Source organism: Rhizopus delemar, genomic scaffold, assembly GCF_000149305.1.
Source record: "Rhizopus delemar RA 99-880 supercont3.10 genomic scaffold, whole genome shotgun sequence".
Classification (NCBI taxonomy): domain Eukaryota; kingdom Fungi; phylum Mucoromycota; class Mucoromycetes; order Mucorales; family Rhizopodaceae; genus Rhizopus; species Rhizopus delemar.
In genome coordinates this window covers 576847-601209 of record NW_027137836.1, presented here as the reverse complement: position 1 = coordinate 601209, position 24363 = coordinate 576847, and the positions used below count along the sequence as shown (strand labels likewise).

Genomic DNA, 24363 nt, shown 5'->3' with positions numbered 1-24363 from the left:
GGTTTAGTGAGCAAATATTGAAAAAGTAATACTATCTCTATATTTTATGATACACCAGGACTAGTGCTTCCATATGATGTATAAAATATAGCATTTTACTAAGTATATCGGTAGTAGTGGTAGCAAAACCATATTTAGGAAGAACACTGAAACGGTTTTTTAACTCACTGTATGCATGCAATTGGTGAGAGGGTAAAAAAGAGAAATAATTTAAACAAAGGAATATAAGATTTAGAATAAAGAAATTGTAAGCACTCTTAAATACAGATAGCATTCTAATCACGTCAAAAGAGAGAAAAATTGTGATGGCAACCGGTTGAGTCGTATTAAAATTCATTATTTCAAACATATATAAACAAGTAAAAAATACCGGATGTTTAAAATATTACCTTTAGCAGTATCAAATTCCACCAATAACCATTGCCCATATCCGATAATCGACGAATAAATGCACTTTCTATTGAGGTACAAACAGTCAAAGTTTGAGATAGTTTGGTGCAGTACCCATGGACAACCAGCTGTAAAACCTGAATTTTGCAATTCCTTGCAGCAGTTTTTTGACCTACTGTATATATTGTAATAGCTTGTTTTCTATTTAGGCCTTGTGTATTTATAAAGAGTTTAAAGTAGTTTTGAATATGAAGTAAAGTTATATTTGAGTATTTTCTTGATAGGAGTGACCACCAGATCTTGTTTTAAAGTAGATCAGTCTTGATATAAAGGTAATAGTAGCTTGATATGAGCTTCAACAGTGATACAATGAAGATATTTGGCTTCAAGGGACTCGACTTGTTGTTGATGTTTAGTAAAATAGTAATAGTAATAAAAGAGATTTGCTTTGAATGATATTTATTTAAAAATAATCAAAAGTAAAGTATGTCAGAAGTAAGTTTGTCAAAAGTAAGTGAATTAATTGTTTTTATAGTTTTTATGAATTTTATAACATGCTTTAAATTTAAAGCATGCCTTGATTTTAATGCACCTTTTAATTTTTGTGCCTTGCATTAATTTTTATGTACCTTCGGGTCAAAATTTATAATCGGCATCCTTACAGAAGCCCCCACCGATATGATGTTCGTCCTCGAACATTTTTTCATTCTTACACCAAGAGTCTTGTTCCCTGAGTTTTCTCATCATTGAGCGGCTTATAATATGGTTTGGTAGAATTGATCTGAGTTGATTGTTCTTCGTAGTAACATACATATGCTGACTTTTCTTTTCATTTGTTGGTCTGGTAAACTTGAGATGTGCCCATTCGGCAACATTATGAGCAAATATTCTGATTATGGTTCTCTTTTGCTTGTTTATCTCGATTTCCTCTCGCAATAGCTCTTCATACCTTTTGAAGTTTTTCATGAACTGATCCTGATAATGGTTTGCAAATTCTTGATTGAATTCGTATTGGTTACGGCATTGTTCTAATAAGTCATCCCAGAAGTCAGCCATGTTTTGAGTTTTTACAGACATGGGAGAAGAAGATTTGAGATCTATTTCTTCGTCCATTTTTTGAAATCTTTGCATTATCCAATCAATATATCCTTGGCGATCAGTATCGCTCTCTTCAGTGGCATACCGTATCTTATAGGGATTGCCTTGTTCTTTTTCTTGAGTAGAGAAGTATGTATTAAGAGCCTCCCTTGTAAGCTCCTTTCCAAAGGATTGATACATATCCCGGAAGTGCATTTGAATGGTTATGTCCATTTGTACAGGCAAGACATCTTCTTTTTCATCAGTTAAATCGACGAAGATGGTTTTGTTTTCTGAATTCATTGCCACAACTTTGTTTTTGAGGTATTTCGATGGTTTGTATTATTGTTAAATTATTTTTTTTTTTTGATTTTTCTTGGTATATTATATAGTTTTTTTGTTTTTTGTTTTTTTTTGTTGTTATTTATTAGAAGCATTCGTCTTGATCTAATTCTATGGGGTTAGGAACGCGTCTTGCATTATCTGTAGACCACTGCACTTTTGGGATTGCATATATTTTAAGCCTATTTCCATGAACTCTTCTGATTCTATTGTCATCTGATTTGAAGTTTTTAATATGATAGGTCCCCTTTCCTAGAATACTATGTATGATAAAGGGTCCTTCCCATTTGTCTTGAAGCTTTCCTGACCACGACGTAGCCATATAATCCTTGTATAATAATACGATGTCACCTAACCTGAATGGGGGTTTAAGTTCCTTCTTTTCTTCAAGAATCTTATTTTCGATAGCTTTCTTTTGGGCCACTTGTGTCTGTTTGATAGATTGTGATGCTTGTTCGCGCACCAAATTCAGGTTCCTTATTTGGTGAATTGTTCTATGCATCAAAGTGGCATCAAAGCTTGGTGTTTTAAAGCCGATAATTCTATGATTGTTATCAAATGGTGTTTTCGGTTCATACCCATACATTAAGAAGAATGGGCTTTGTTTTGTTGTAGCTTGTTTGATAGATCTATATGCAAATAATGCAGCAGGTAAATACAAATGCCAGTCTTCTTTTTCTTCTGTGGATCTCTTTTGAAGTATTTGACCAAGTGTTCTGTTAAATCTTTCTATTAGCCCATTACTTTGTGGATTGTAAGGAGTAGTCGTCTTATGTATAATGGAAAAGTTATGACAAACAGCACGCACTAATCCGCTTACAAAAGGTTTTCCATTATCTGTGACTATAAGAGTAGGACAGCCATGTCTACTAATAACTTCTTCATATAGAAATATGGCTATCTCTGAGGCAGTTTGTAATCTAAGTGGTTTTGCCTCTACATACTTGGTCAGGTAATCTATGGCTGCAACGATATATCTGTGTCCTGCTCGAGAAGCTTGCACATGCTTTACGTCTATTGCTATTCGATCAAAGGGTTTGGGTGATACTGGAACTGGATATAACTCTTCATTCAATCGCTTTTTTCCATAGACTTGACATCGATGACATTTCTGTACATAATTTAAAATGTCTTGAGCCATGTTTTCCCAGTAATACCTGGATGCAATCTTGTGTAATGTGTTATTATATGCCAAGTGTCCTCCCAAAGGATGTTGATGGTATGCATATAACATCTCTTCAGCTTCTTGTTTTGATAAAACTTTTCGTATTATACCATTTTCCGTATTATATCTATATAATATACCATTATAAATGGTATATCTTTTTGCGTTTTGTTTAATGTATTTTTGCATCTTTGTTTCTATGCCACTGGGCAGATTTTGTTCTTGCAGGTACAGTGGGTGAAAAAACTCTAAAAACGTCGGATATTTTTTCAGTTTTTAGCCTCTGTGAGCATACACAGCGACTTGGATCATGCAAAAACTTTATGACATACTTGTTGTACTGTCTATTACATATCATGAAAGTTTTAAGCTCAGATTATTATTTAACAGTCCGCAAAAGCGATAGAAGTGTTGTGGGTTTATTTTTAGAGTTTTTTCCCTTTACTTTTATTATATTATAGATGACTTAATACCGAGTAGATCCACCTTTGGCATCGATTACTGCCTTAATACGTGCAGGCATAGTGTCAATATACCTTCTGCAAACTTCTTTATCAAAGGAGTTCTATTCCTTTTCAACTCTTTCCCACAATTCATGGACACCTTTGGCTTTCTTGTCATATAACGATAGCTTCAACTTCAAATGATGCCAAAGATGCTCAATAGGATTAAGATCAGGACTTTGAGCTGGCCAGTCGTCAATGTAGTTCACCCCATTAGCTTGTAACCATTGGACGGCTGACTTGGAACGATGCTTTGGGTCACCATCGTGCTGAAAATACGCAGTAGACCAATCCATATTATAGTACTCCATTGTTTCCCGAAGTGTTGTGTCCAATATACAGTAGCGGACAAAACTGGTGCACAAAACTTTTTTTCAGCTATAAGCTACCATTACTTGCTCATTACAGTTGCAATATCTATGAAACTATATCAGATGGAAGGCGTACTAAATGTTGCAAATTGTGCAAAGTTTAATCATTGCATTGCCAAAAATGAGGGAGAACCAAGCCTTTATTTATAAGAATAGATATTTTTAAAAAAAACCATAAAAGTGATTAAAACCTAAAAGTTCGTATAATTGCCTCGTCTTTTGATAACAGCAGCAATTCATTTTGGCATGCTTTCATAGTATGGCTGCATATCACTTTCAGTAAAAGAGTTCCACTCTTTATCGATTCTTTTCCAGAGATCGTCCATGCTTCTTGGTGTGGTATCGTATTGAGACAGCTTTGACTTTAACTGTCGCCAAACATATTCAATAGGATTTAGATCGGGACTTTGTGGCGGCCAATCTTTTAATACCGATATCCCATTATCAGATAACCAGTTAGTGGTATGCCTTGACTTGTGCTTTGGGTCATTGTCATGTTGAAACAAAACATCACAATTTTTCAAACCATAATATGCTAGGCTTTCTTGATGCGTAGTAGACAAAATATGGGTGTATAATTTTGAATTCATTGTGCCATCATATACTCGACAAGCTTATCCTGGTCCTCGAGATGTAATACAGCCCCAAAGCATAACAGATCCGCCGCCATGCTTCATTGTTTGATTAACATGAAAGGATCGCCAAGGTTGATCGACTTGCTTCCAATAGTAGCGTATACCATCGGCGCCCCAAACATTGATTTTGGTCTCATCGCTGAAGATCACAGACTTCCAGTCCTCCACAGTCCATGATGTTTTGTCGCGACACCACTTCAATCGCTTTTTCTGGTTTGTATAGCTGATGAAAGGCTTGTACTTCTTAATTCCAGACTTGAAGCCTATCTTTCTAAGAAGCCTTCTGACCGACCGTTTGCTAATACTGTATCCTAAGGACCTCAAAAAGAGCTGAGCATCAGAATCTGTGCGTAAGAGTCCTTGTCGAAGCTTTAGACGGATGATTGCATTAGTTATTTTTTTAACTACGACCGGTCGACCACCACGGTTACGAGCCTTGATGTTCTTTTCTTCCTTTCTTATCCTGTTGATCGTCCATTTAGAGACTCCTGTTGTTCTAGAAATATCCATTGTCGTACGACCTGAGCGTATTCCAGATTTCACAGCTTCTCTTTTATCGTTGCTGACTTTTTTGGGCATAGAGTGCTGGTACTTTGTTAAAATAGATAGGGTAAAAATAAGAAGTGAAATTCATAGAGAGATACAAATTAGGCAAGGGTTTATATATTTTTTAAAAGCTATTGGAATGCACTAGTGTATTATAAAATTTTACAGCAAACTAGAAAGAAATGGGTAGATTTGAAAGAAGGCTAGACAAGTACTACATTTTTGGCGAAAATTGAAATATTCAAAAAATCACTAAAAATGACCTTATTCCTGAAGGATGTCCGGCACAGTTCCGGTTTACCTAGCATAATGCATATTTTAGACTGCCTTTCAGATGGTATATGCCACAAATGTCGCAGACATATAGCGGAGATGCAATGCTGATTTTAATTTTTGTGCACCAGTTTTGTCCGCTACTGTATGTTGGTAAAGATCCGAGTTCATAGTTCCATCGTATATCTGACAGGCGTATCCGGGTCCCTCATACGTCATGCACCCCCACATCATCAAACTACCGCCCCCATGCTTAACAGTTACGTCAATATGATGAGGTTTAAGAGGGTCCCCTGGTCTTGACCAATAGTACGTACACCCGTCAGAGCCCCAAATGCTCACTTTTGTTTTATCAGAGAATACTACGCGTCGCCAGTCATTTGTAGTCCAGTTTTGGTGCTTCTTGGCCCATGCTAGCCGTCTCTTCGTGTGCTTTGCGATTAACAAAGGCTTTTTGACCTTAAACGCAGCAAAGAAGTTCATCGATTTCAACACATTTATAGCGGTTTTATATGATATGTAATATCCAAGCCCCATGAGTTTGTCATGTACTTTCCTTGCAGTCTTGAGTTGGCCTTGTAAAACTTGAAGTTTGATGAATCTCTTCGTCTGAGCGGACACAACCATAGGTCTACCACCAAGTCGACGCTGTCGGTTTGGGAAAAACTTGTTCGCATAGTTATTAACTGTTGCATACGTAACCCTAAAGCGGTTCGCAACCTCCATGGAGTCTTTTCCAGCAAGTATAGCGGACTTTATATCGTTTTTGATGTCAGCAGAGAGAGATTTAGGCATGATTGAGGTGTTTAAGATATTTAAAAATTAAATGGAAAAAATTACGAAAAAAAGAGAAAAGCGACTCCTTTTATTCTTTTGGGGCCTTTATGAGTCATAATAAATCATTAAAAGTCCGAGGAGTCTGTCGGTCGGTCCGTGTATCCGACATTTATGGAAGTGAAAAAACTCTAAAAATAAACCAGTCTTCTTCTAGCAGTTGTTTTGGATGAATAACCACCAACTGAGATTGAAAATTTGTCATACTATTTTTTATTTTTAGTGCTACATCTATGCAAAATTTCAAGGCGATACACCAATTTGGTAGAACATAACAATCAAAAACGCTGATAACGTCATAACGTTTTTAGAGTTTTTTCACCCACTGTATATCTTCAAATATTTGATTTTATCGGAATTCATTGCTGTTTTCAAGTTGGATTGTATAAATTTGTATATTTATAGTATATTTGTTTGTTTGTTTGTTTGTTTGTTTTTTTTTTTTTTTTTTTTTTTTAATGAGTAATATTGTTATAGATATGTTTAATATCCAAAACGTGATAAGAAATCAGCACTTTCATTGACGCGACCAGGCCTATACTTTATCTCGTATTCATATTCTGATAAGATGGCTATCCAACGTGCTAATATTCCAGTGGGATTTTTGGCTTTTAGAAGTCCAGTTAATGCAGAGTGATCGGTCATAATGGTAAACTTCTCTCCAAGCAAATATGGTCTAAACATTTTTACTGCCCATACTACAGCCAAACATTCTAATTTGGTTGCAGCATAATTTACTTCGCTGGATTTCAGGCTTCGACTGGCATAGATAACTGGATGTTCTTTTCCATCTGCATCCAACTGTGTGAGAATACAACCTAAGCCTAATTTCGATGCATCCGTTACCAAGATAAATGGCTTACTGAAATCTGGCCTAGATAATACTGGTGCTGTTGTAAGTAATCCTTTGAGTGTTAAAAAGGATTGTGTTGTCTTATCAGTCCATGGTATTTTCTTCAATGTCTTGGTTTGGTCATGTAGCGGTCGTGCTATTGCCGCAAAATTCTTTATAAATCTTCTGTAATAAGAGGCTAACCCAAGAAATCCTCGTATTTGAGTCACAGTTTGAGGAATAGGATAATCTATTATTTTCTGTATTTTGCTGGGATCGGTTTGGATTCCTTCTTTTGTAATGATGTATCCAAGGAATTTGAGATGATTCTTAAAAAAGAAACACTTTTCAGGATTTAACTTCAGATTTGCTATCTTGATGCAATTAAAAACTTGTTCCAGATGTTGTAAATGGTCATCGTTATTTCTTGAATATATGTTAAGGTCATCTATATATGCGACCAAACATTTGTTAATTAATGGCCGAAAACATAAGTCAATAAGTCTTTGGAACGTGGCTGGTGAATTGACCAGTCCCATTGGTAAAGTATTGTAATGGTATACACCATATTTCGTCGTAAAAGCAGTAAGTTTTTTGCTTTCTTCTTCCAAAGGCACCTGGTGAAAACCTGCTCGCATGTCTAAGGCTGAAAATATTGACGCTTTTCCCAATGTATCTAAGAGATCGTCTATTCTAGGCAAAGGATACGAGCCTTTTTTGGTAACAGCATTAAGCTTTCTATAATCGATAACCATCCGGTATTCTCCATTCTTTTTCTTTACTAAGATAACCGGGGCCGCCCAAGGACTATTTGAAGGTGATATCACACCGAGTTTACAATATTTGTCAATTTCTTGTTCTAAGTATTTAGCTTCAATTGGGCTCAATCGATATGGTCGATGGCTAATAGGTTGAGTGTCTTGTTCAATAATGATTTTATGTGTAATTATTGATGTGTTTCCGATCGTATCATTATTCCAGTCAAATATGCTATAATACTTTTTCAGTAATATTCTTAATTTCTTCTCAACAGCTTTATCCAGGTTTCCAACTTCTAATTTGGTGTATAATTCTGATTCCAAAGGCTCCTTTTCTTTTTTATTTATACTGGGGGATTCTTCTAAATCCATCACGAATAATTCTGGATTTGATAAGACATCATAAGCTTTAACGTTTGTTTCTTCTTGTAAATCTATTTCCTCCAATATTCCAATTTCTTCAAAGGGGCAAAGGAGTATATGTTCTCGTGTACGATTATAAAGATGTATTTCTATTGTCTTTCTGTTCATTATTAAATTTGAAGATGAATCAAAACATCCATATACATATTTCAATTTTGCATTTGTGATTTCAAAGATATATTTGATATTTTTGTTTTGGGTTTTTGCTTTATCTATTACCAGCTTTTTTTATGAGTTTGCTGAAATATACAGTCCATTTCTTCCTGCTGTAATATAACAGATATCTTTTAAATGGTTAATAACCATTTCCTCTTGGCCATCATTCTCTAATACTAGTAACGATTTTTCATCATTTTCTTCATCTTCTGACTCATTTAAACTTGAACTTTCTTCTTCTGTTTCATTTTCAGAACTTTCTTCAGAAGAATTTTCTATAGTTTCATCTTCAAAATGCACTTGTTTTATAAGATGTGAGTTTGTAGTGCTGACTGGATTCTTGTAAGTTTGTTTGTAACTAGAGACTTGTGGTAGTTTCTCATTTTTACGTAAAAATGATATTTCCAATTCTGCATTCTTGTTCTTATATGTTACTTTCAATGATGAAGTATTAAAATCAATTCTTGCTTTAGAGCGATTAAGCCAATTATTTCCAATGATAAAATGACTAGGACAGCTAGGAAGTACTTCTACTGTACATGGAATGATCATATTTTCCTTTACTTGAATTGGTACATCATAGATTATTCCCAATGCTGGCTGTTTAGTCCCATTTCCTAACGTGAACACACTTTCCGATGATGCATCTATTTCTAAATTTAAAGCATCTGCGAGAGCTTTTGACATACAGGTCCTTGCTGCACCACAGTCTACTAACGCCCTATTTCTTTTCGATCCTATGCTCACTTTAGAATATACAGCGGTTGTACTGTAGTCTTCATTATCTTCAATTACTGCAATTGTAGTTTTATCGGGACTTATTGTTCTTTTTTGTTGATTGGGTCTGCATGCCGTGGTAAGTTGTCTTCTTAATGATGGCACGGTTGTTATTAGATCTCGGACGGTGATATTTGCTGGTTTATCCAACACGTCGGCAGCTATATCATACAATATTTCAGGTTTTCTTCGTTTAATTATTTTTTTCTTTGTAGGTTGATTGTCTTTAATTTCTATCGGTAATTCAGTATCCATGTCCATGTTTTGATCTGTGGTGATTTTTTGTATAGGTGGTTGATTTATTTCTTCCATATGTCTTCGAGTGGTTACTCTTTTCGTAACTGTGGGCTTTTCAGGTTCTTTTCTTTTTGATGAGGCTTTCCCTTTACTATAAGGTGCTACCCTTGATGAAATCACTTCTGGAGGTCTGTCAGGTCTAACAGCAGCGCACAATTCATGGTTATATGGATCATATTCTCCTTCAGTGATTAAGGCATTAAGATGGTGTTGTGAAGTTGGCTTATTAATGGGTTTAGTATATTGATGGGTGTTCGATTGACCATTCTTTTGATTGTCAAAAGCAATCGACCCCATTAGTTTTTTGAGTTTTGGGCTTGATTATTTGTGTCATCTCTAGGAGGATAACGTCTGTAATTTGAAGGCTCTTCCCTACGATTATAATAATTGTTACGGTAGTTGCGTTGGTTATTCCTATTTGACTGTGGATAATATGATTGTTGTTGTTTGTTGAGTTCATTTCTAATTGTTTCTTGAATGAGAGTTACAATGTCTTGTTGATCAACCTTATGAACGCTAGTACTTTCTTTATGTCTATTGGTTTGATGCTTGTATGAAGGAGAGTGATTGATATCATTGACGACATCCATAGTTGTCAACTGGTTAGGACCAGTGATAATGTTATGAGCAACGTTTGATTTATCCATCCTTTCGTTCATACGCGCATTACCAGCAGGAATATATTGAAGCATGCGTTCATCGGTATCAATAAGATCTACATTATGTTTATAGATCGAAGCATGATTATAGTATGTATTGTCGTCATTGTATATTAACGCATTATTAACATTTCTGGGAAGGAAAGGGTTGTCCACTATGGCAATTTTTCTTGGTCTGTTGGCATTCCACCAACCTTCTGCATGAACTGTCCAGTCTTTGAATGTGCGAGAACTGCATTGAATACAAAATTGTTTTATTTCTCTGAGGAGCCCCGCACGAAATCTACTTTCAATAACTTCTTCGCTATCTATGTCTGCTAGATCTGCTGCTTCCCTAAGACGTGCAAGGAAGATTTGCGGATGTTCCTGCTCACCTTGGAACATTTCATTGAACTCCAGTTCATAAGTTTGTATGAGCTCAGGAGTAATATAATGTTTTTTTAATTTTTCTATTGCTTGCTCGTATCCGATATCAGGCTGTTCTTTAAGAATTGTTCTTTCGAAATAAACCTTGGCAGCACGACGCAACTGGGATTTGAGAACGATCAATTTCCGGGCATCGCTATGGGTATTTGTAATTGCCAAGTAAGAATCAAGGGTTTCTTGAAAATGTCTAAAATCTTCGCCTTCATATCCGTAGAATTCAATAAGACGGGGTCTGAAGCCTTGAATGGCGCTTTGATTATTGACAGTAGCCAACACGGTTTGTCCTGATTGTAATGAGGCCATTGTATAGTCTTGATGTTGTAAGTATTGTTGATATATATGTTTCTTCTTTTTGTTTGTGTAGTAAGTGTTGGTTGATAATAAACGTTTGATTAATAAATTTGCTTGATTTTTCCCCTCGTAGTGACCACCAAATGTAATAGCTTGTTTTCTATTTAGGCCTTGTGTATTTATAAAGGGTTTAAAGTAGTTTTGAATATGAAGTAAAGTTATATTTGAGTATTTTCTTGATAGGAGTGACCACCAGATCTTGTTTTAAAGTAGATCAGTCTTGATATAAAGGTAATAGTAGCTTGATATGAGCTTCAACAGTGATACAATGAAGATATTTGGCTTCAAGGGACTCGACTTGTTGTTGATGTTTAGTAAAATAGTAATAGTAATAAAAGAGATTTGCTTTGAATGATATTTATTTAAAAATAATCAAAAGTAAAGTATGTCAGAAGTAAGTTTGTCAAAAGTAAGTGAATTAATTGTTTTTATAGTTTTTATGAATTTTATAACATGCTTTAAATTTAAAGCATGCCTTGATTTTAATGCACCTTTTAATTTTTGTGCCTTGCATTAATTTTTATGTACCTTCGGGTCAAAATTTATAATCTGCATCCTTACAATATGAATATTTTTTTTTTTCTTTTTAGCTTATTTTTTTTTGACTTTTTTCATTTTTCAACTTTTTTCAATTTTCGACTTTTTTTATATTTTGACTTCTTTCACTTTTGCTTCGTGTGACCTCTTTATTCACTTCTATTGTCACAACAAAATGAAATAACGCTAAGAAAAATGAAGGGAGTGGGATTCGAACCCACGCCTCCGAAGAGAACACGACCTTAACGTGTCGCCTTAGACCAACTCGGCCATCCCTCCACTTTCTTTTGACACTACCTGATCTAAATGTGATTGTAAACCCAATTCTTGTGGCGCACTGCACCCAAACCCTATATTCTAAGTTATTATACATCGGGTATTTTAACAGTGAAACATCGTGTAAAATAATACGAAATTGAATTTTCAGAATAGAGATGTAATTTTTGTACCAAAAAAAAGCTAGAAAAAAGTATATACTATATCTGTAAAGATATATATATGTTTACACTCTGCATACTGAATAAAATGAAATTGTATTTCTTGTAAAATTTTTTTGTCTCTTTTGTACTACATGAATCCATGGCAACTTTTAAATTGGGAAAATGAAAAATTTTCAAAACCAGTGTATGATTTTTTAATTTCAACAAAGGCCAATAAAGTATATCTATTGGATTGTAAGCTCGGACATATAACTATTTGAGTTGCGACGTTCTCTTATCAAGCATACTGAATTTTGCTATACTGCAAAAAAAGAAAAAAGAAAAGTATGCTTAGTTTATGTACCCAAAAAAAAAAGATAAAAAAAATTGTTTGTTTACACTGAAAAGATAAAGAACAACATTTCTTAAGTTGCGAAAGGGAACATAGGCTCAATGATTTTATCCAACGAAGAGTAAAATTAATTGATTACAATTGGAACAACAGAATATATCATAGGAAGTAATAAATGCAAATGTTAAATAAGAGATAAAATAAAAATGAACAAGGAAAAAAGAAAAAAAAAAGAAATACAATTTTCCTTTTTTTGACCACAAGGAAAATAGCTTCTACCACAGATGATAAGGCAATGTTTAAACGACTAAAGCTAAGCAGAAAATAAGGAGGAATGGGTTTGGTAGTCATTTTTATTTTTAACTGCAAAAAGAAACAATAATTATTAACATCAAACGAATTTACATGTTTTGAGATTCCTTATAGCAGAGACTATAAAAAAGAGCTATTGTTAAAGAAATAAAATAGTGCATCTTAAGAGATTTAGAAAAAAAAAAAAAAGTAATGTTGAAATTAGAGAATTGCAATGTCGGAATTACTTGCATGTGAAAAAAAGCAATGTTGGAATTACTTGCATGTTAAAAAAAAAGAATGTTAAAAATGACATTTCAAACGAATACCTACTTTTACAAATTGCCTTAAGTTGAACAAAGCCTACATACAGGATCCTTGTTTTATTCATAGAGTATACAAAGATTTACTTTGGGTTTTAGAAAGCGGTTTTAGAAATTGCACTGAAATTGGAAATGTTTTTTTTCAACCAAGAAAAAAAAATCTAACTGAGATGTCAATTAGAAATGTGTTAATTCATTTACCTTTGTTTGCTAATTTCAATTTCTTATTCAATGTATCTATGCTAATTTATGTGCTTTTTGTCCCAACTTTAAGAATATCATCACTTTGTCTTTTTTCTTTTTCTTTTTCTTTTTCTTTTTCTTCTTCTTTTTTTTTTTTTTTTTTTTTTTTTTTTTTTTTTTTTGGAAAGTAGTGCAGTTAAGTAAGCCAATCAATATAGTACTGAATATGACGGGAAAAGATTCAAATCTTTTAACAGAAAAGTTGAATTGATTTTACTCGATGAAAAATGTATTATTATTTAGTCGCAATTGTATGATGTCGTAATATAGCAACATCAATTGAAATTTGTTAAAGATTCTTATTCTTTGATTTTGGAGTTGTATATAAGGAGTTCATAAAGCGACATATCAATGCATAAAAACTGTTATTGTATTCATACAAAAAAATAAGTACTCATGAATAAATTTAATATCATTGATTTACAGTAAAACCATATCTCTATAAATAAATATGAGACTTCTGCAATAATTACCTTTGATCTGTTGTTCATATCGGTATTTTAAGAATCACATCGGGACCTGTTTTTAAGAACGGTACATCAATGTAATCCTATTTGATAAATATTGTTAAATCAATAAACAACTCACATCATCATTGATTGATTCGTCAAGAAGACAACATGTCATATTTATCCATTATCTTTCCTGAATCTTCCCATTCTCTTTGTATCATTATTTTAACCGATGAATAGAAATAGCGGTAAAAATTTACATATTCAAAAAGTATAAATAACATCAATTGTTGTTGTAAATCAAACAGTATATAATTAGTAACGCAAGTTCTTTATTGTATTTATAATGTATTCTTCAAGCCCATACAAATTCCATTGTTACTGCGCCCAATGCTCTGGAGGAGAAGCAGGCAAGTACCAATTTGTTACGCAATGGGCTCTTGCTCGCCATAGAAAGAAAGAAGCTGTTAAAGGTTTGTTACTTACATTAAGATAGTTTTTTTGCTAACGCATCATATAAACAGGTGAATCAGAAATAATTCCAGAAGTTAACACCAATAATGAAGTGATTCCATCAAGTGAAAATGATTCTGAGAATAATGGTGATGAAGACTTTTCTAATTGGCAAGTCATTGAAAATGATGAAGATGATGCCTCTAGTTGTATGGATGCTGTCGAATTCAATGTGCCCAAAGGTAAAAACCTTCTAGAATTGTTTTAATAAAATATAAAATACTTACTTTGTCAAACGTTTAGTTAAACTTGAAGGATTCCAAAGTGATGTTGTTGCTTTCATAGCAATTTTCTTGACGTATTTCCAGCTGTTTTTCATTTCTGAATATGCTGCGGAAATAGTTATGAAATTTGCTAATGATCTTGTTGTCCTCTTACATTATGAACCAATCTTCCCTACCAAGTTGGACACTCTTCGAAATGCTGTTGGAATTGACTATACCTACAAAGGTATGTTTCGCCTTGTTGTCTGTCCTGAATGCCATACCCTGTACCAGCCTGAAGAAGTACACTGTGATTCGAAGTGCACCTTTTCTGAATTTCGCATCACATGTAATGCCCCACTCTTCAAGCCTGCTACGATTGGTGCAAGCAAAATGTACGCCAACAAGGTCTCTGCATTCAATTCCATCAAGTATGCCTTGACTGTGATGTTCTCTCGACCAGGCTTTGAATCAGCAATAGAAGCATGGCGCTATCGTACTCGTCATAACAACACCATGTATGATATCTATGATGGTCAACTTTGGAATGAATTCAAAGATAGAGATGGTAATGTATTTACCAGTCAAGCTAGATCTCTCCTATTCACTTTGAATGTCGATTGGTTTCAATCTTCAAAAAGAACCGTGTATTCTGTTGGTGCTGTCTACTTGACGATAAATAATCTTCCAAGATCCATCCGATATAAAAAAGAAAATATCATCTTGGTTTGTGTTATTCCTGGTCCCAAAGAACCCAAGGACACACAAATCAACAACTATTTACAAGTTTTGGTAAATGATCTGAAGGAACTTTACTACGATGACTTCTTTACCTGTACGGCTGAATCTCCTAACGTGCCTGTCCCAGTTCGTGCTGCTCTGTTCTTGATTGCTTGCGATATTCCTGCTAGCCGAAAGGTTAGTGGGTTTACTTCATTCAATGCCACTGTACCTTGTAACAAGTGCTCAACAGCATTTCCTGCTCGTTATAATACTCATCTTCAACGTGATTTTTCTTTTGGTCTTGAAGATATTGATGCTTGGTCACTTCGTACCAATATTGAAAACCGTTATCATGCAAAAAATTGGAAAGAAGCAACCACCAAGAGAAAAAGAGCCGACTTGGAACAGAAGTTTGGTACTCGGTTCTCTGCCTTACATGATTTGGAATACCTTGATCTTGTTCGTTGTACTGCCATTGATCCTATGCATGGTCTTTTCCTTGGAACAGCAAAGAAAATGCTTAAAATATGGCGTACAACCATTTGTGACCTTACCCATGAATTATACCTGACTGATGCTGACTTGAAAGAAATGCAAAAAGAAGCAAATGATATTATATTGCCAGCACAATACACGCCAATCAATCAGAAAATTGCCAGCGATTTCTCTGACTTAAAGGCTGATGAATGGAGAACCTGGTGTCTTGCTCTTTCTCCTCTTTTGCTCAAGTCTCGTCTTCCAGTCCGTCATAAAGAAAACTGGGCAAAGTTTGTACAGGCCTGTCATATCGTATGTCGTCCATGCATTACCCAGAATGAAGCCATGATAGCCCACAAGCTATTCTATGAGTTTGTCCTTGGTGTTGCTGAATTGTATGGTCCAGAAATGGTTACTCCAAATATGCATCTTCATCTACATTTGAAGGACTCCATTCAAGACTTTGGTCCAATCTATGCATTTTGGTTGTATGGCTTTGAAAGACTTAATGGTGACATTAAGAAGATGACGGTAAACTACAAAACAGCATTCGAAGTTACATACATGAAGAAGTTCCTTTCTGTTGTACACTATGGTGACTACATCCGTAACTTACCACAAGGAATTAAACAGAATCCAGTGATGATGTCTTCCTTTGTCTATTTGTCACCAACGCCTTCTGATTCCCTTGTTGCTTCATCTGTTTCAACCAGCTTTGATTTCAGCTTATTTGTCAGTGCTCCTCTACGTTTGAATGATACCTTCACTGGTGCTGAAATTCTACCTCCTGATACACAAGCTTCTGCTAGACACAAAGTTAGTGTTAATAGATTGACTCAAGCCCATTATGGTTACCTTCTTGCCTTTTACAGACTTGTATATACTGATCGAACATTCGCAAGTGCGCTTATTCCAGAAGACCACGATGACTTGTCTACAATGGTACTTCCCGATATTTCTGTTTTCGCTGAAATCGAAATTCTTGGGCAAACGTATCGATCAAAAGCATCGCGTACTACTCGTGGTTGCTATATTGAAGTCGCTTGTAATCCTACTATTCCTGGAAAAGAGGCTGAGATGCGAATTGGTGAAGTTCAGTATTATTTTAGCCATCAGCTTCAAATGAAGAAAACTATAATTCCAAATGGTCGGGTCTTTGCCCCAAATGCTTTTGATGAACACCTCTTTGCTTTTGTACGTTGGTACAACGCTCCTCTTCATCCTTTTCGAGGATTTGAATGTCTTGGTGCCGCGTACTACCACAACTCTTTTCGACCAGCTGGTTCAGACTGTATTCTTCCAGTATCGCGTATCTTTACTTGTGTTGCTATGAAGCAAGGTTATCCTGATAATCATGTTGTCTTTTTACCTCTCCCAAGAAAAACCATTGGTTTGTAAAAAGTAAAAAAAATAAAAAAATAAAAAAATAAAGTAAAATAAAAAAAGTAAAAGTAAAAAAAAAAATTTAAAATTTAAAAAATCCAAACACCGCATTTCTTTTTATTTTTTTTTTGTTCATTTTATAATTTTTTTTAAAACTGGAAGTCGTCTTCATCCAACTGCATTTCAGAATCAAAAGCCCAAGCGATACTCTCTTCAGTTATATTTTCTTTTCTGACGAAGTCAGGAACAGGCAGCGAACATTCTCTTCGAATGCGAGGAAGAGACTGAATGTTGCTGGTTCCAGTCCTTTGTCTCTTGGCCCTGTCACTTGCTATCTGATCATCCAACAGCTTGAAGAATTCAGTGCACTAAATATTGGATAATGAGCTGATTGCGCTTAAAAAGATATTAATTAAACTTACTGCTGGTGATCTGTACTTTGGTACACGAACTTCAAAATAATCAATGGTTTTTGTACACAAGACAGACATGCGTTCCTTTTCGGTAAAAGGAGTTGTTCTATCTGGATTTTGCTCCAGAAGAACTTCCTCTACCTTATCCATTGTATCGCTATTATACATATCTTCTTCTTCAGACATGTACTGCTGTTGAAGCAAGTACTCGCAGTTCGGATAGTTGTTGTAAACGCCTTGATCCTTGTGCTGCTCATACATTGCTTTCCGTGTTTTGATTTTCTAAAAAAAAAATCAATTATAAAATAGCAATAGCCTTTATTGTCCTTACGTTGTTTTTTCGAGTCGTTTTAGCAGCCTTTCTTTTCTTTACGAACTCGTCGACAACACCAACCTCCTCTCCAGCCATACCAGCTTTCTTGGTATAATACTGCCTTTCAAGGTATTTTCGCAAATCGCGGCCATTGGTATGCTTGTACGCATAATGGCTATTGACATACTCTTGCAACAGCTTAAGTACTTTTTGATTCTCAACAGACTTTAGAGGCTTGCTGAGATCGTACTTAGATGACGGAGGTAAATCATTGTAATGATTCCTCACAGCATCCTAAAATTAAAGAAAAAAAAAGTAATTATTACACTTGTTTAAATTTAAATTATTAATAACCTTACCTTAATCGCTGTTGCAATTGGTTTTGCACTTTTGCTGGATTCTTGTTCAAGCTCGCTGTAGGCTTCTTTGACCTTGGCAAATGCCACTTGCAAGGCACGCTTTTCTTCCTGCTCTTTTCTTAACATCTCCTTCAAAGTGTCAATTTCCTTTCTCATATCCAGATAAATGGAGAAGGAAAGAGAAGCTTCATCACGTCCAACATCTTCAGCTTCACGCATTCGCTTCTGGACATTGGTCATAGGGGGGTAACCAGGTCTAGGATAGGCAAAGCTATCAAGAATACCATCACTTGACACAAACTCAGGAACAACAGCACGGGAAGGAAGAGCAATTGGCTGCCCAGCAGAGTTAGAGCCACGAGCATTGACAGGAGCAGGGTTGAATTCGATAATACGGTCAGACATAATGTTATAAGGTACTTTGAAGAAAAAGTAAAGAAACTTAACGTTGAAGTTGAACACACCTTAAATACTATTGCGTTCAATTGTAAACTCAGTTCTATACAAATCAAAAAATCTATAAAAGGATTGATGTCTCAGATCAATCTTTTCTTTTTTTTCTTTTTTTTGATTTGTTATCCCAGGTAAGTTGTTCTTTTTTTTAAAAATTTTTTTTTCTAATGTACTTTATTAAAAATTCATAGATATACTTATGGCTATTATAAGTTCTTGGGTCCTTTCTGTATCTGTTTATGTGGTACGTAAGTTTCTAAATTTTCATTGTCTTTATTAACATTCAAATTTAGTTTTCTAAGCTTGATTCTGAAGCTGTTTGAACTCCTTGATATCGTCTTCTAGTTTTTAAAGAGGTTTAAGGTAAGAAAGTCGGGTACATCATGTTTCACTGTAATTAATCTTTTATTTTATTCAGTTTCAATTCTACTTTCCTACTGCCTAGTCTACTGCCTTCATCTTTCTTTTGCTTCTGATCTCTTTGACTCTGCTTCATTGCATTTGTTTGTTTTGCCTGTTTTGTCTGCTATATTGTATTGTTTGCTGCTTCTGAGGTCTAGGTAAGTGCAATTTTGAAAAAAAAAATTTTTGGTATCTACCGTTTAAAGGTGTTGTTTCATTATTCCCATCGATCCCTTGTTCCTTTTCCCGCCTTTTTGTATCATTTTTAATAAACAAATGAACCAATAATATATAATCAATATGACGATAAAGCCCCAAAATAAACGAATAAAACTAAATTTTTAACCAATAATACCGTATTTTAAGCCTATTTTATTTCCTAATATAAACCATCCAGAGTTATATATAATCATAATAAGCCAATAAGAAAGTATTGCGAAAAGGCAATAAGCCAGTAAAGAAGTAATATTCAAGAGAAATAGACGTATAAGGAAGTATTACTAAAGGCAATAAACCAATAAAGGAGTAGTATCAAAGAAAAACGCAAGCATGTAAGGTCCAATAGAAAGGTGTTATGTTTGTGTATCATCGTAGAAAGAACAATGAAGCGGCGCGTCACCAAAAGTAACACGGTATTCCACATACATATCTTAACATTTAGAGCAAAATACACGAAGTATATATTTTATGAAATTTGTAAATATATTGACGTAAACTCGAAATATCTGATTATATTCTGTCAAATATATTGTTCTATATATAGCAATTATTTGCAGTGGCGCACTGCACCCAAACCTGATTATCCAACTTGATAAAGGTGATCTTTTTTAATAGTGGTAATTCTATTAAAGGAATGAGAACGTGGATTTCAATGTTAGAAGCCTGATTTTTATATCAGAAGAAAGCTTGAAAAAAAATAGATTTTAAATCTAAGAAAATAAACAAAAGTATATAATACGTTTGTTGAATAAAAAGACATTGTATTTTTTAAAAAAATAAACATTTTTCTTTTGTGCTACATGATGCCATACAAGATTACAAATTGGGAAGACCATCCTTTTTCAACTTCAGTGCAAGGTTTCTTAAATTCAACAAAGACCCAAAAAGCATTTCTATTGGCGTATAAGCTCGGAAATTCAAGTGATTGAGTCGTGGCGTTCTCTTTTTAAGCATTTTTCAGCTCTCATGTCGTATTTTACCAAAAAAAGACTTTATTAAATAAAAAAGGCGATTAATTTTAGTGACAAGTGAGCAAAAAAAAAAAAAAAAAAGAAAAGGGATACATATGAAGAAGAGAGATGAAACTCTTATACAAGTGTACAGTATTGCTATAATAATAAGTATGAAAGCATTTGTTTACAAGTTAAATAAAAAAGAATATGAATAAAGTAGAAAATTTAAAAGATTGAATAAAATAAATAAAGAAAAAGGACTCTTTTGGTTCTAAAGAAGTTAAATTTGTTTTAAAGCTGGAAAAGATATGTTTTAAATAATAAGGTTATGAAATAAAAAAGACAAAGTATTTTTGATAATCATTTTTATTTTTTGAGAGTAAAAAAAAAAAAAAAAAAAAAAAGTGGTAATGGAATGAATGTCTGTTATGCTACATGTCTTGAGATTTCTATGGAAAAAATTAAAAAACAGAGTACTTCAGAGAAAGAAAAAAAAAGCTGTAATGTTGAGATGTTGAAATTGTAAAAAAAGAAAAAAAAAATTACATTCCCAGCATTGACATTACAAAAGGAATTTCTATTCATTGTACTGTTTTAACTTGAATGAAAAACGCAGCGTTTTAAATTTGGGTTAAAAAAAAAAAGTACTTTGAAATTTTTTTTTCATTAAAAAATAAAAGTGGACCAAATATGGCGAAGGTGAAAAGCATCACACAGAAATCTAAAAAAAAGATTCAAATCCCACAATATAAACGGCAAACTTACTTTATCTGCAGTCAAATCTACTATCCAGCGATTGTTGGTATGATGTAAGTATTTTGGCTACACCAATCATAATGCTTTGCTTTATTTTTAGATTTTCAACTGAATATCAATTCTCCTTGGCTATTGTTTTTGAAATCATATATAAAGGCGTAAAATAATGGATCAAGCTTATAAAATAATCTTTTATTATATTTACAATGAATTCTTCAACCCAATACAAATTTAAATGCTACTGTAGCCAATGTTCTGAAGGGAAAATTGGCAAGTACCAATTGGTTGCTCGATGGACCCTTGCTCACCATAAAAAAAAGGAAGCTGCTAAAGGTAGTTCACTTACATTTAGATAATATTTTTACTGACGCGTTAAATATGCATAGATGAATCAGAAAAGGTCCAAGAAATTGATGTCAATAATGAGATGATTAAAGCTGTTAAGGATACATAAGGTTATAGTCACTTTATTTTAGTAAAAGGAATCGGATATGATCCTGAATAGTATGTTGACATAACTTGGAATCATTTATAACATTATTCCCAGCACAGATCAATAAAAGACTTTGATTAGATTTTTATATTAAGCTTTATTCATATTAACTTCACATAGTCAAATAATATGACATGGTTGTAATATAGTTTATTGATGATATGAGCATGTTGAATAAGGAATGACAATTACTTACCGGATCATCTTTAATCATGAAAACATTTATCCTGACTGAGATATTATTATTAGCCATAATATCCAATCACGGAACTAGAGGATTTTATATTCATCCGTACCATCTCCTAAATAGTCCTACATCCAGAGTTATCTGAAACCATCCCAATAGCATAATTGACAATACAAGCTAGGAACAGACTAAACTAATAATTAGAAATAGTAATCATCTATTCTGTCGAATTGATCATAAATCTGTCCTAATTCTTTATCCGTATCATGTCTATAAATACTCTCACTTTTTACATGTAGAATTTATCATATTCAATCTTAATAAAGAGATACCAAGTTCTAACAGTATTTCTTTATCTTTGTTGTTATACTACTTTTACCTAAAACCCCCCTATCCTAAACAAACGATCAGGGTATACACCGACAATATGACAGCACTGAAGTATACGGTCAAGGATGGAGGAACAGCTTCAGCTTTACTACAAGACTTAGCAGTGAAGATACAAGATCTTTGCAACTTTTACCACCTCGATGTCCAATATCAGCATATTCCGGAAGTGGAGAATGTGAAGGCAGATCAACTCAGTCGCCAGACAAGCATGCCGTTATACGAAGCCAGTGTACCTCAGCATGTACAGTAGCTTACAAAATTGTACAAGTGTTTTGCATTTTTTGCTTCCGTAGGATTTATCGATACTAAAACGATAAATAAACAGCAGCATGTTGTACATCATTCGAAAGTATAGCTTCTTGTCTTTCTTTGAGTACTATTCAGTCGACGATAAAGTCATTGTGGATGGAGTTATGACCGCTTACAAATGCCGACTGCACTTGTACAATTTTGGAACCGCTTCAAATATTTCAATATCAGCTCATAATCTTGCTCGCCACAGCGCGTAAGCCACCAAAAAAGATTTTTTTTATTCTTCAATGCTCAAAGTATCTTTTTCTTTCTTTTTCTGTCATTTTTCTTACACCTATAGGAACTAACTGCTATATAAAAGCGTACCAACGTCCAATATGCAACCTATCAGTGAAGATCTTCGTAATCGTATCATCAGCTGCTTAAAAAATGGATACTCTATATCAAAAGCAGTAAAAATAACTGGAGCAAGTCGTGGAACTGTTCATAACGTTCGAAAAACAATAAAAAACGACGTAAACAGTATTAAAGCAGGTCGCCCCAAGTTGCTCAGCAGCAGCGATGATCAGTATTTAGTCCGATTAGTAACTGTTAAAGGTCAAGAGAATGCAGTAGAAGCCAGTAACACACTCGAAAATGACTTGCAAAAGATTGTATCAGCCCAAACAGTTCGAAGATCGCTGCGTAGGTCTGGTTCAACCTCTTTTGTTAAGCCCCAAAAACCATTGCTCAGTGAAGTAAACAGACGAAAGCGATTGGGCTGGGCTCTTAATCACGTTGACTGGACCATGGAAGACTGGAAGCGCGTGATTTGGTCTGATGAGACTAAAGTAAATCGTTTTGGATCGGAAGGTAAACTTTATGCATGGAAGCAACCAAATGAGAAGCTTAAAAGAAGGCATGTAAAGCAAACCGTAAAACATGGTGGAGGATCGCTTATGGTTTGGAGCTGCATTAGCTGGTACGGGGTTGGGCATATTGTCGACGTAGGCAAGAATATGGACAAGAGCGTCTATTTATCTGTATTGCAAGATGATTTGGTGAAGTCTATGGCCGACTATTGCGAAGAAAACGACCTGAGAATGGCTGATTTTGAATTTATGCAAGATAACGATCCGAAGCATAAGTCCAAAATCGTATCTGAAAGGTTGTCTAAACAGGATTTTACAACAATGGAGTGTCCACCACAGTTTCCAGACTTAAATCCAATTGAAAATATGTGGAATACCTTATAAAAACGCTTGTTTAAACAGTATGATTGTCCTCTGTTATAGGTAGACATAATAAAATAATAAATTATGCTATAAACCAAACATCTCCAACACTAGCATAGTTGAATCATAAAGATCTGACGATGAATTATATCATAAAGAGTAATGAATGTCTTGCATATATAATACCAACTTGTTATAGTAATGAGTCTTTGCATAATCTCTTTTATGATCCAATGTATTAAGTTGCATTGAGACTATGTATGTCAGAATAGAATATTGTTTTTCTTGCATAGTAACTTTATTGATCTAAACGAATGATTGAGAAATAATCCTATCGATAATCCGATTGGTGCCTTAATAGCTCCTGTTGTCTCCATTATTAGGTTTCAGTCTTTCTGTACTTATTTAGTAACCGAGTTTACTCAAACCCAATAACCATTCAGGATGTGGTATTTACACATGTAATAAAGTAATAATGTAAGTTACTACGAACAATGGTCCTCCAAATTAGGAATATCGGACATTGTATTACGCCACTTCAAATAAAATCCCGATCCACTCCAGAATATTCTAATAAGTTCCTGGATCAGGATTAATAATTACTTCTTGATAAGAAGATGTTAAACTATGCCAATCATATAAATAACTCATTGTCTAATATCGATTAATAATCAATAGTCATATACTGTAAATATTAATATTTAGCCGTGATTAGAAAAGTATAAATACCCTCATATTTTTAACTTGAATAAAGGACAATCTACTTTGAGTCTCACTTATTTTTACATTTGTTGATTGACCTAGTACTTTTTATATTATAAAACCTCAAATATCACACAGGAACAAAATACAAGTGCCGTCTTAAACAACGATTCCATGGATGACTATTTATAAATGCAACACTAGTAGCTTAGAACAACGATTTATAATATAATTATACAAGATAAGATTCCATGGAACAAGATATGATGACAATGCCCCAATCCAGAATGAAACATCAAGAAAGAACCAATTGATTTAACTCAATCGTCCCCATGAATTATCATTCAAAAGAATATAAATATTCCACCTAAATCCTGATTGAAAAAAGGATAACTTTAACTTGGATATAATCAAGAATAAAAAGTATCTCAAAGTAATTATCGTTTTGGTGCTTTTTATTTCTTTTTATCTTCGTCTATTACATCCTCCTGCCTCTATGGATGAACTATGGGCTCGTACGTTCGAG

General features: G+C 34.1%; 11 protein-coding genes and 1 non-coding gene across 12 annotated transcripts; 3 read left to right on the top strand and 9 right to left on the bottom strand.

Moving 5' to 3' along the window:
* Window positions 1-1026: 1026 nt before the first annotated feature.
* RO3G_12176 (uncharacterized protein) lies at window positions 1027-1503 on the bottom strand (the record flags this gene model as incomplete). Its single annotated transcript, XM_067666760.1, has 1 exon — window positions 1027-1503. The coding sequence occupies one exon, from the start codon at window positions 1501-1503 to the stop codon at window positions 1027-1029; it is 477 nt and encodes a 158-aa protein (XP_067522861.1).
* Window positions 1504-1894: 391 nt separating this feature from the next.
* RO3G_12175 (uncharacterized protein) lies at window positions 1895-2950 on the bottom strand (the record flags this gene model as incomplete). Its single annotated transcript, XM_067666759.1, has 1 exon — window positions 1895-2950. The coding sequence occupies one exon, from the start codon at window positions 2948-2950 to the stop codon at window positions 1895-1897; it is 1056 nt and encodes a 351-aa protein (XP_067522860.1).
* Window positions 2951-3539: 589 nt separating this feature from the next.
* RO3G_12174 (uncharacterized protein) lies at window positions 3540-3788 on the bottom strand (the record flags this gene model as incomplete). The annotated part of the gene is made up of 1 exon (XM_067666758.1): window positions 3540-3788. The coding sequence occupies one exon, from the start codon at window positions 3786-3788 to the stop codon at window positions 3540-3542; it is 249 nt and encodes an 82-aa protein (XP_067522859.1).
* A 296-nt stretch (window positions 3789-4084) lies between these two features.
* On the bottom strand, window positions 4085-5062 carry RO3G_12173 (uncharacterized protein; the record flags this gene model as incomplete). Its single annotated transcript, XM_067666757.1, has 2 exons — window positions 4085-4383; window positions 4588-5062. The coding sequence occupies 2 exons, from the start codon at window positions 5060-5062 to the stop codon at window positions 4085-4087; spliced, it is 774 nt and encodes a 257-aa protein (XP_067522858.1).
* A 297-nt stretch (window positions 5063-5359) lies between these two features.
* RO3G_12172 (uncharacterized protein) lies at window positions 5360-6097 on the bottom strand (the record flags this gene model as incomplete). The annotated part of the gene is made up of 1 exon (XM_067666756.1): window positions 5360-6097. One exon carries the CDS (start codon window positions 6095-6097, stop codon window positions 5360-5362), a length of 738 nt encoding a protein of 245 aa, XP_067522857.1.
* A 522-nt stretch (window positions 6098-6619) lies between these two features.
* Window positions 6620-9394, bottom strand: RO3G_12171 (uncharacterized protein; the record flags this gene model as incomplete). The annotated part of the gene is made up of 5 exons (XM_067666755.1): window positions 6620-7218; window positions 7534-7958; window positions 8369-8433; window positions 8483-9026; window positions 9255-9394. The coding sequence occupies 5 exons, from the start codon at window positions 9392-9394 to the stop codon at window positions 6620-6622; spliced, it is 1773 nt and encodes a 590-aa protein (XP_067522856.1).
* Window positions 9395-9675: 281 nt separating this feature from the next.
* On the bottom strand, window positions 9676-10767 carry RO3G_12170 (uncharacterized protein; the record flags this gene model as incomplete). Its single annotated transcript, XM_067666754.1, has 1 exon — window positions 9676-10767. The coding sequence occupies one exon, from the start codon at window positions 10765-10767 to the stop codon at window positions 9676-9678; it is 1092 nt and encodes a 363-aa protein (XP_067522855.1).
* A 781-nt stretch (window positions 10768-11548) lies between these two features.
* Window positions 11549-11631, bottom strand: RO3G_19149. The gene has a single exon. It is a non-coding gene; the product is annotated as a tRNA-Leu (tRNA).
* A 2147-nt stretch (window positions 11632-13778) lies between these two features.
* On the top strand, window positions 13779-16746 carry RO3G_12169 (uncharacterized protein; the record flags this gene model as incomplete). Its single annotated transcript, XM_067666753.1, has 3 exons — window positions 13779-13905; window positions 13957-14127; window positions 14189-16746. 3 exons carry the CDS (start codon window positions 13779-13781, stop codon window positions 16744-16746), a joined length of 2856 nt encoding a protein of 951 aa, XP_067522854.1.
* A 353-nt stretch (window positions 16747-17099) lies between these two features.
* Window positions 17100-18221, bottom strand: RO3G_12168 (uncharacterized protein; the record flags this gene model as incomplete). The annotated part of the gene is made up of 3 exons (XM_067666752.1): window positions 17100-17426; window positions 17518-17751; window positions 17817-18221. 3 exons carry the CDS (start codon window positions 18219-18221, stop codon window positions 17100-17102), a joined length of 966 nt encoding a protein of 321 aa, XP_067522853.1.
* A 2584-nt stretch (window positions 18222-20805) lies between these two features.
* RO3G_12167 (uncharacterized protein) lies at window positions 20806-21053 on the top strand (the record flags this gene model as incomplete). The annotated part of the gene is made up of 2 exons (XM_067666751.1): window positions 20806-20932; window positions 20986-21053. The coding sequence occupies 2 exons, from the start codon at window positions 20806-20808 to the stop codon at window positions 21051-21053; spliced, it is 195 nt and encodes a 64-aa protein (XP_067522852.1).
* A 1245-nt stretch (window positions 21054-22298) lies between these two features.
* Window positions 22299-23156, top strand: RO3G_12166 (uncharacterized protein; the record flags this gene model as incomplete). The annotated part of the gene is made up of 1 exon (XM_067666750.1): window positions 22299-23156. One exon carries the CDS (start codon window positions 22299-22301, stop codon window positions 23154-23156), a length of 858 nt encoding a protein of 285 aa, XP_067522851.1.
* Window positions 23157-24363: the final 1207 nt, after the last annotated feature.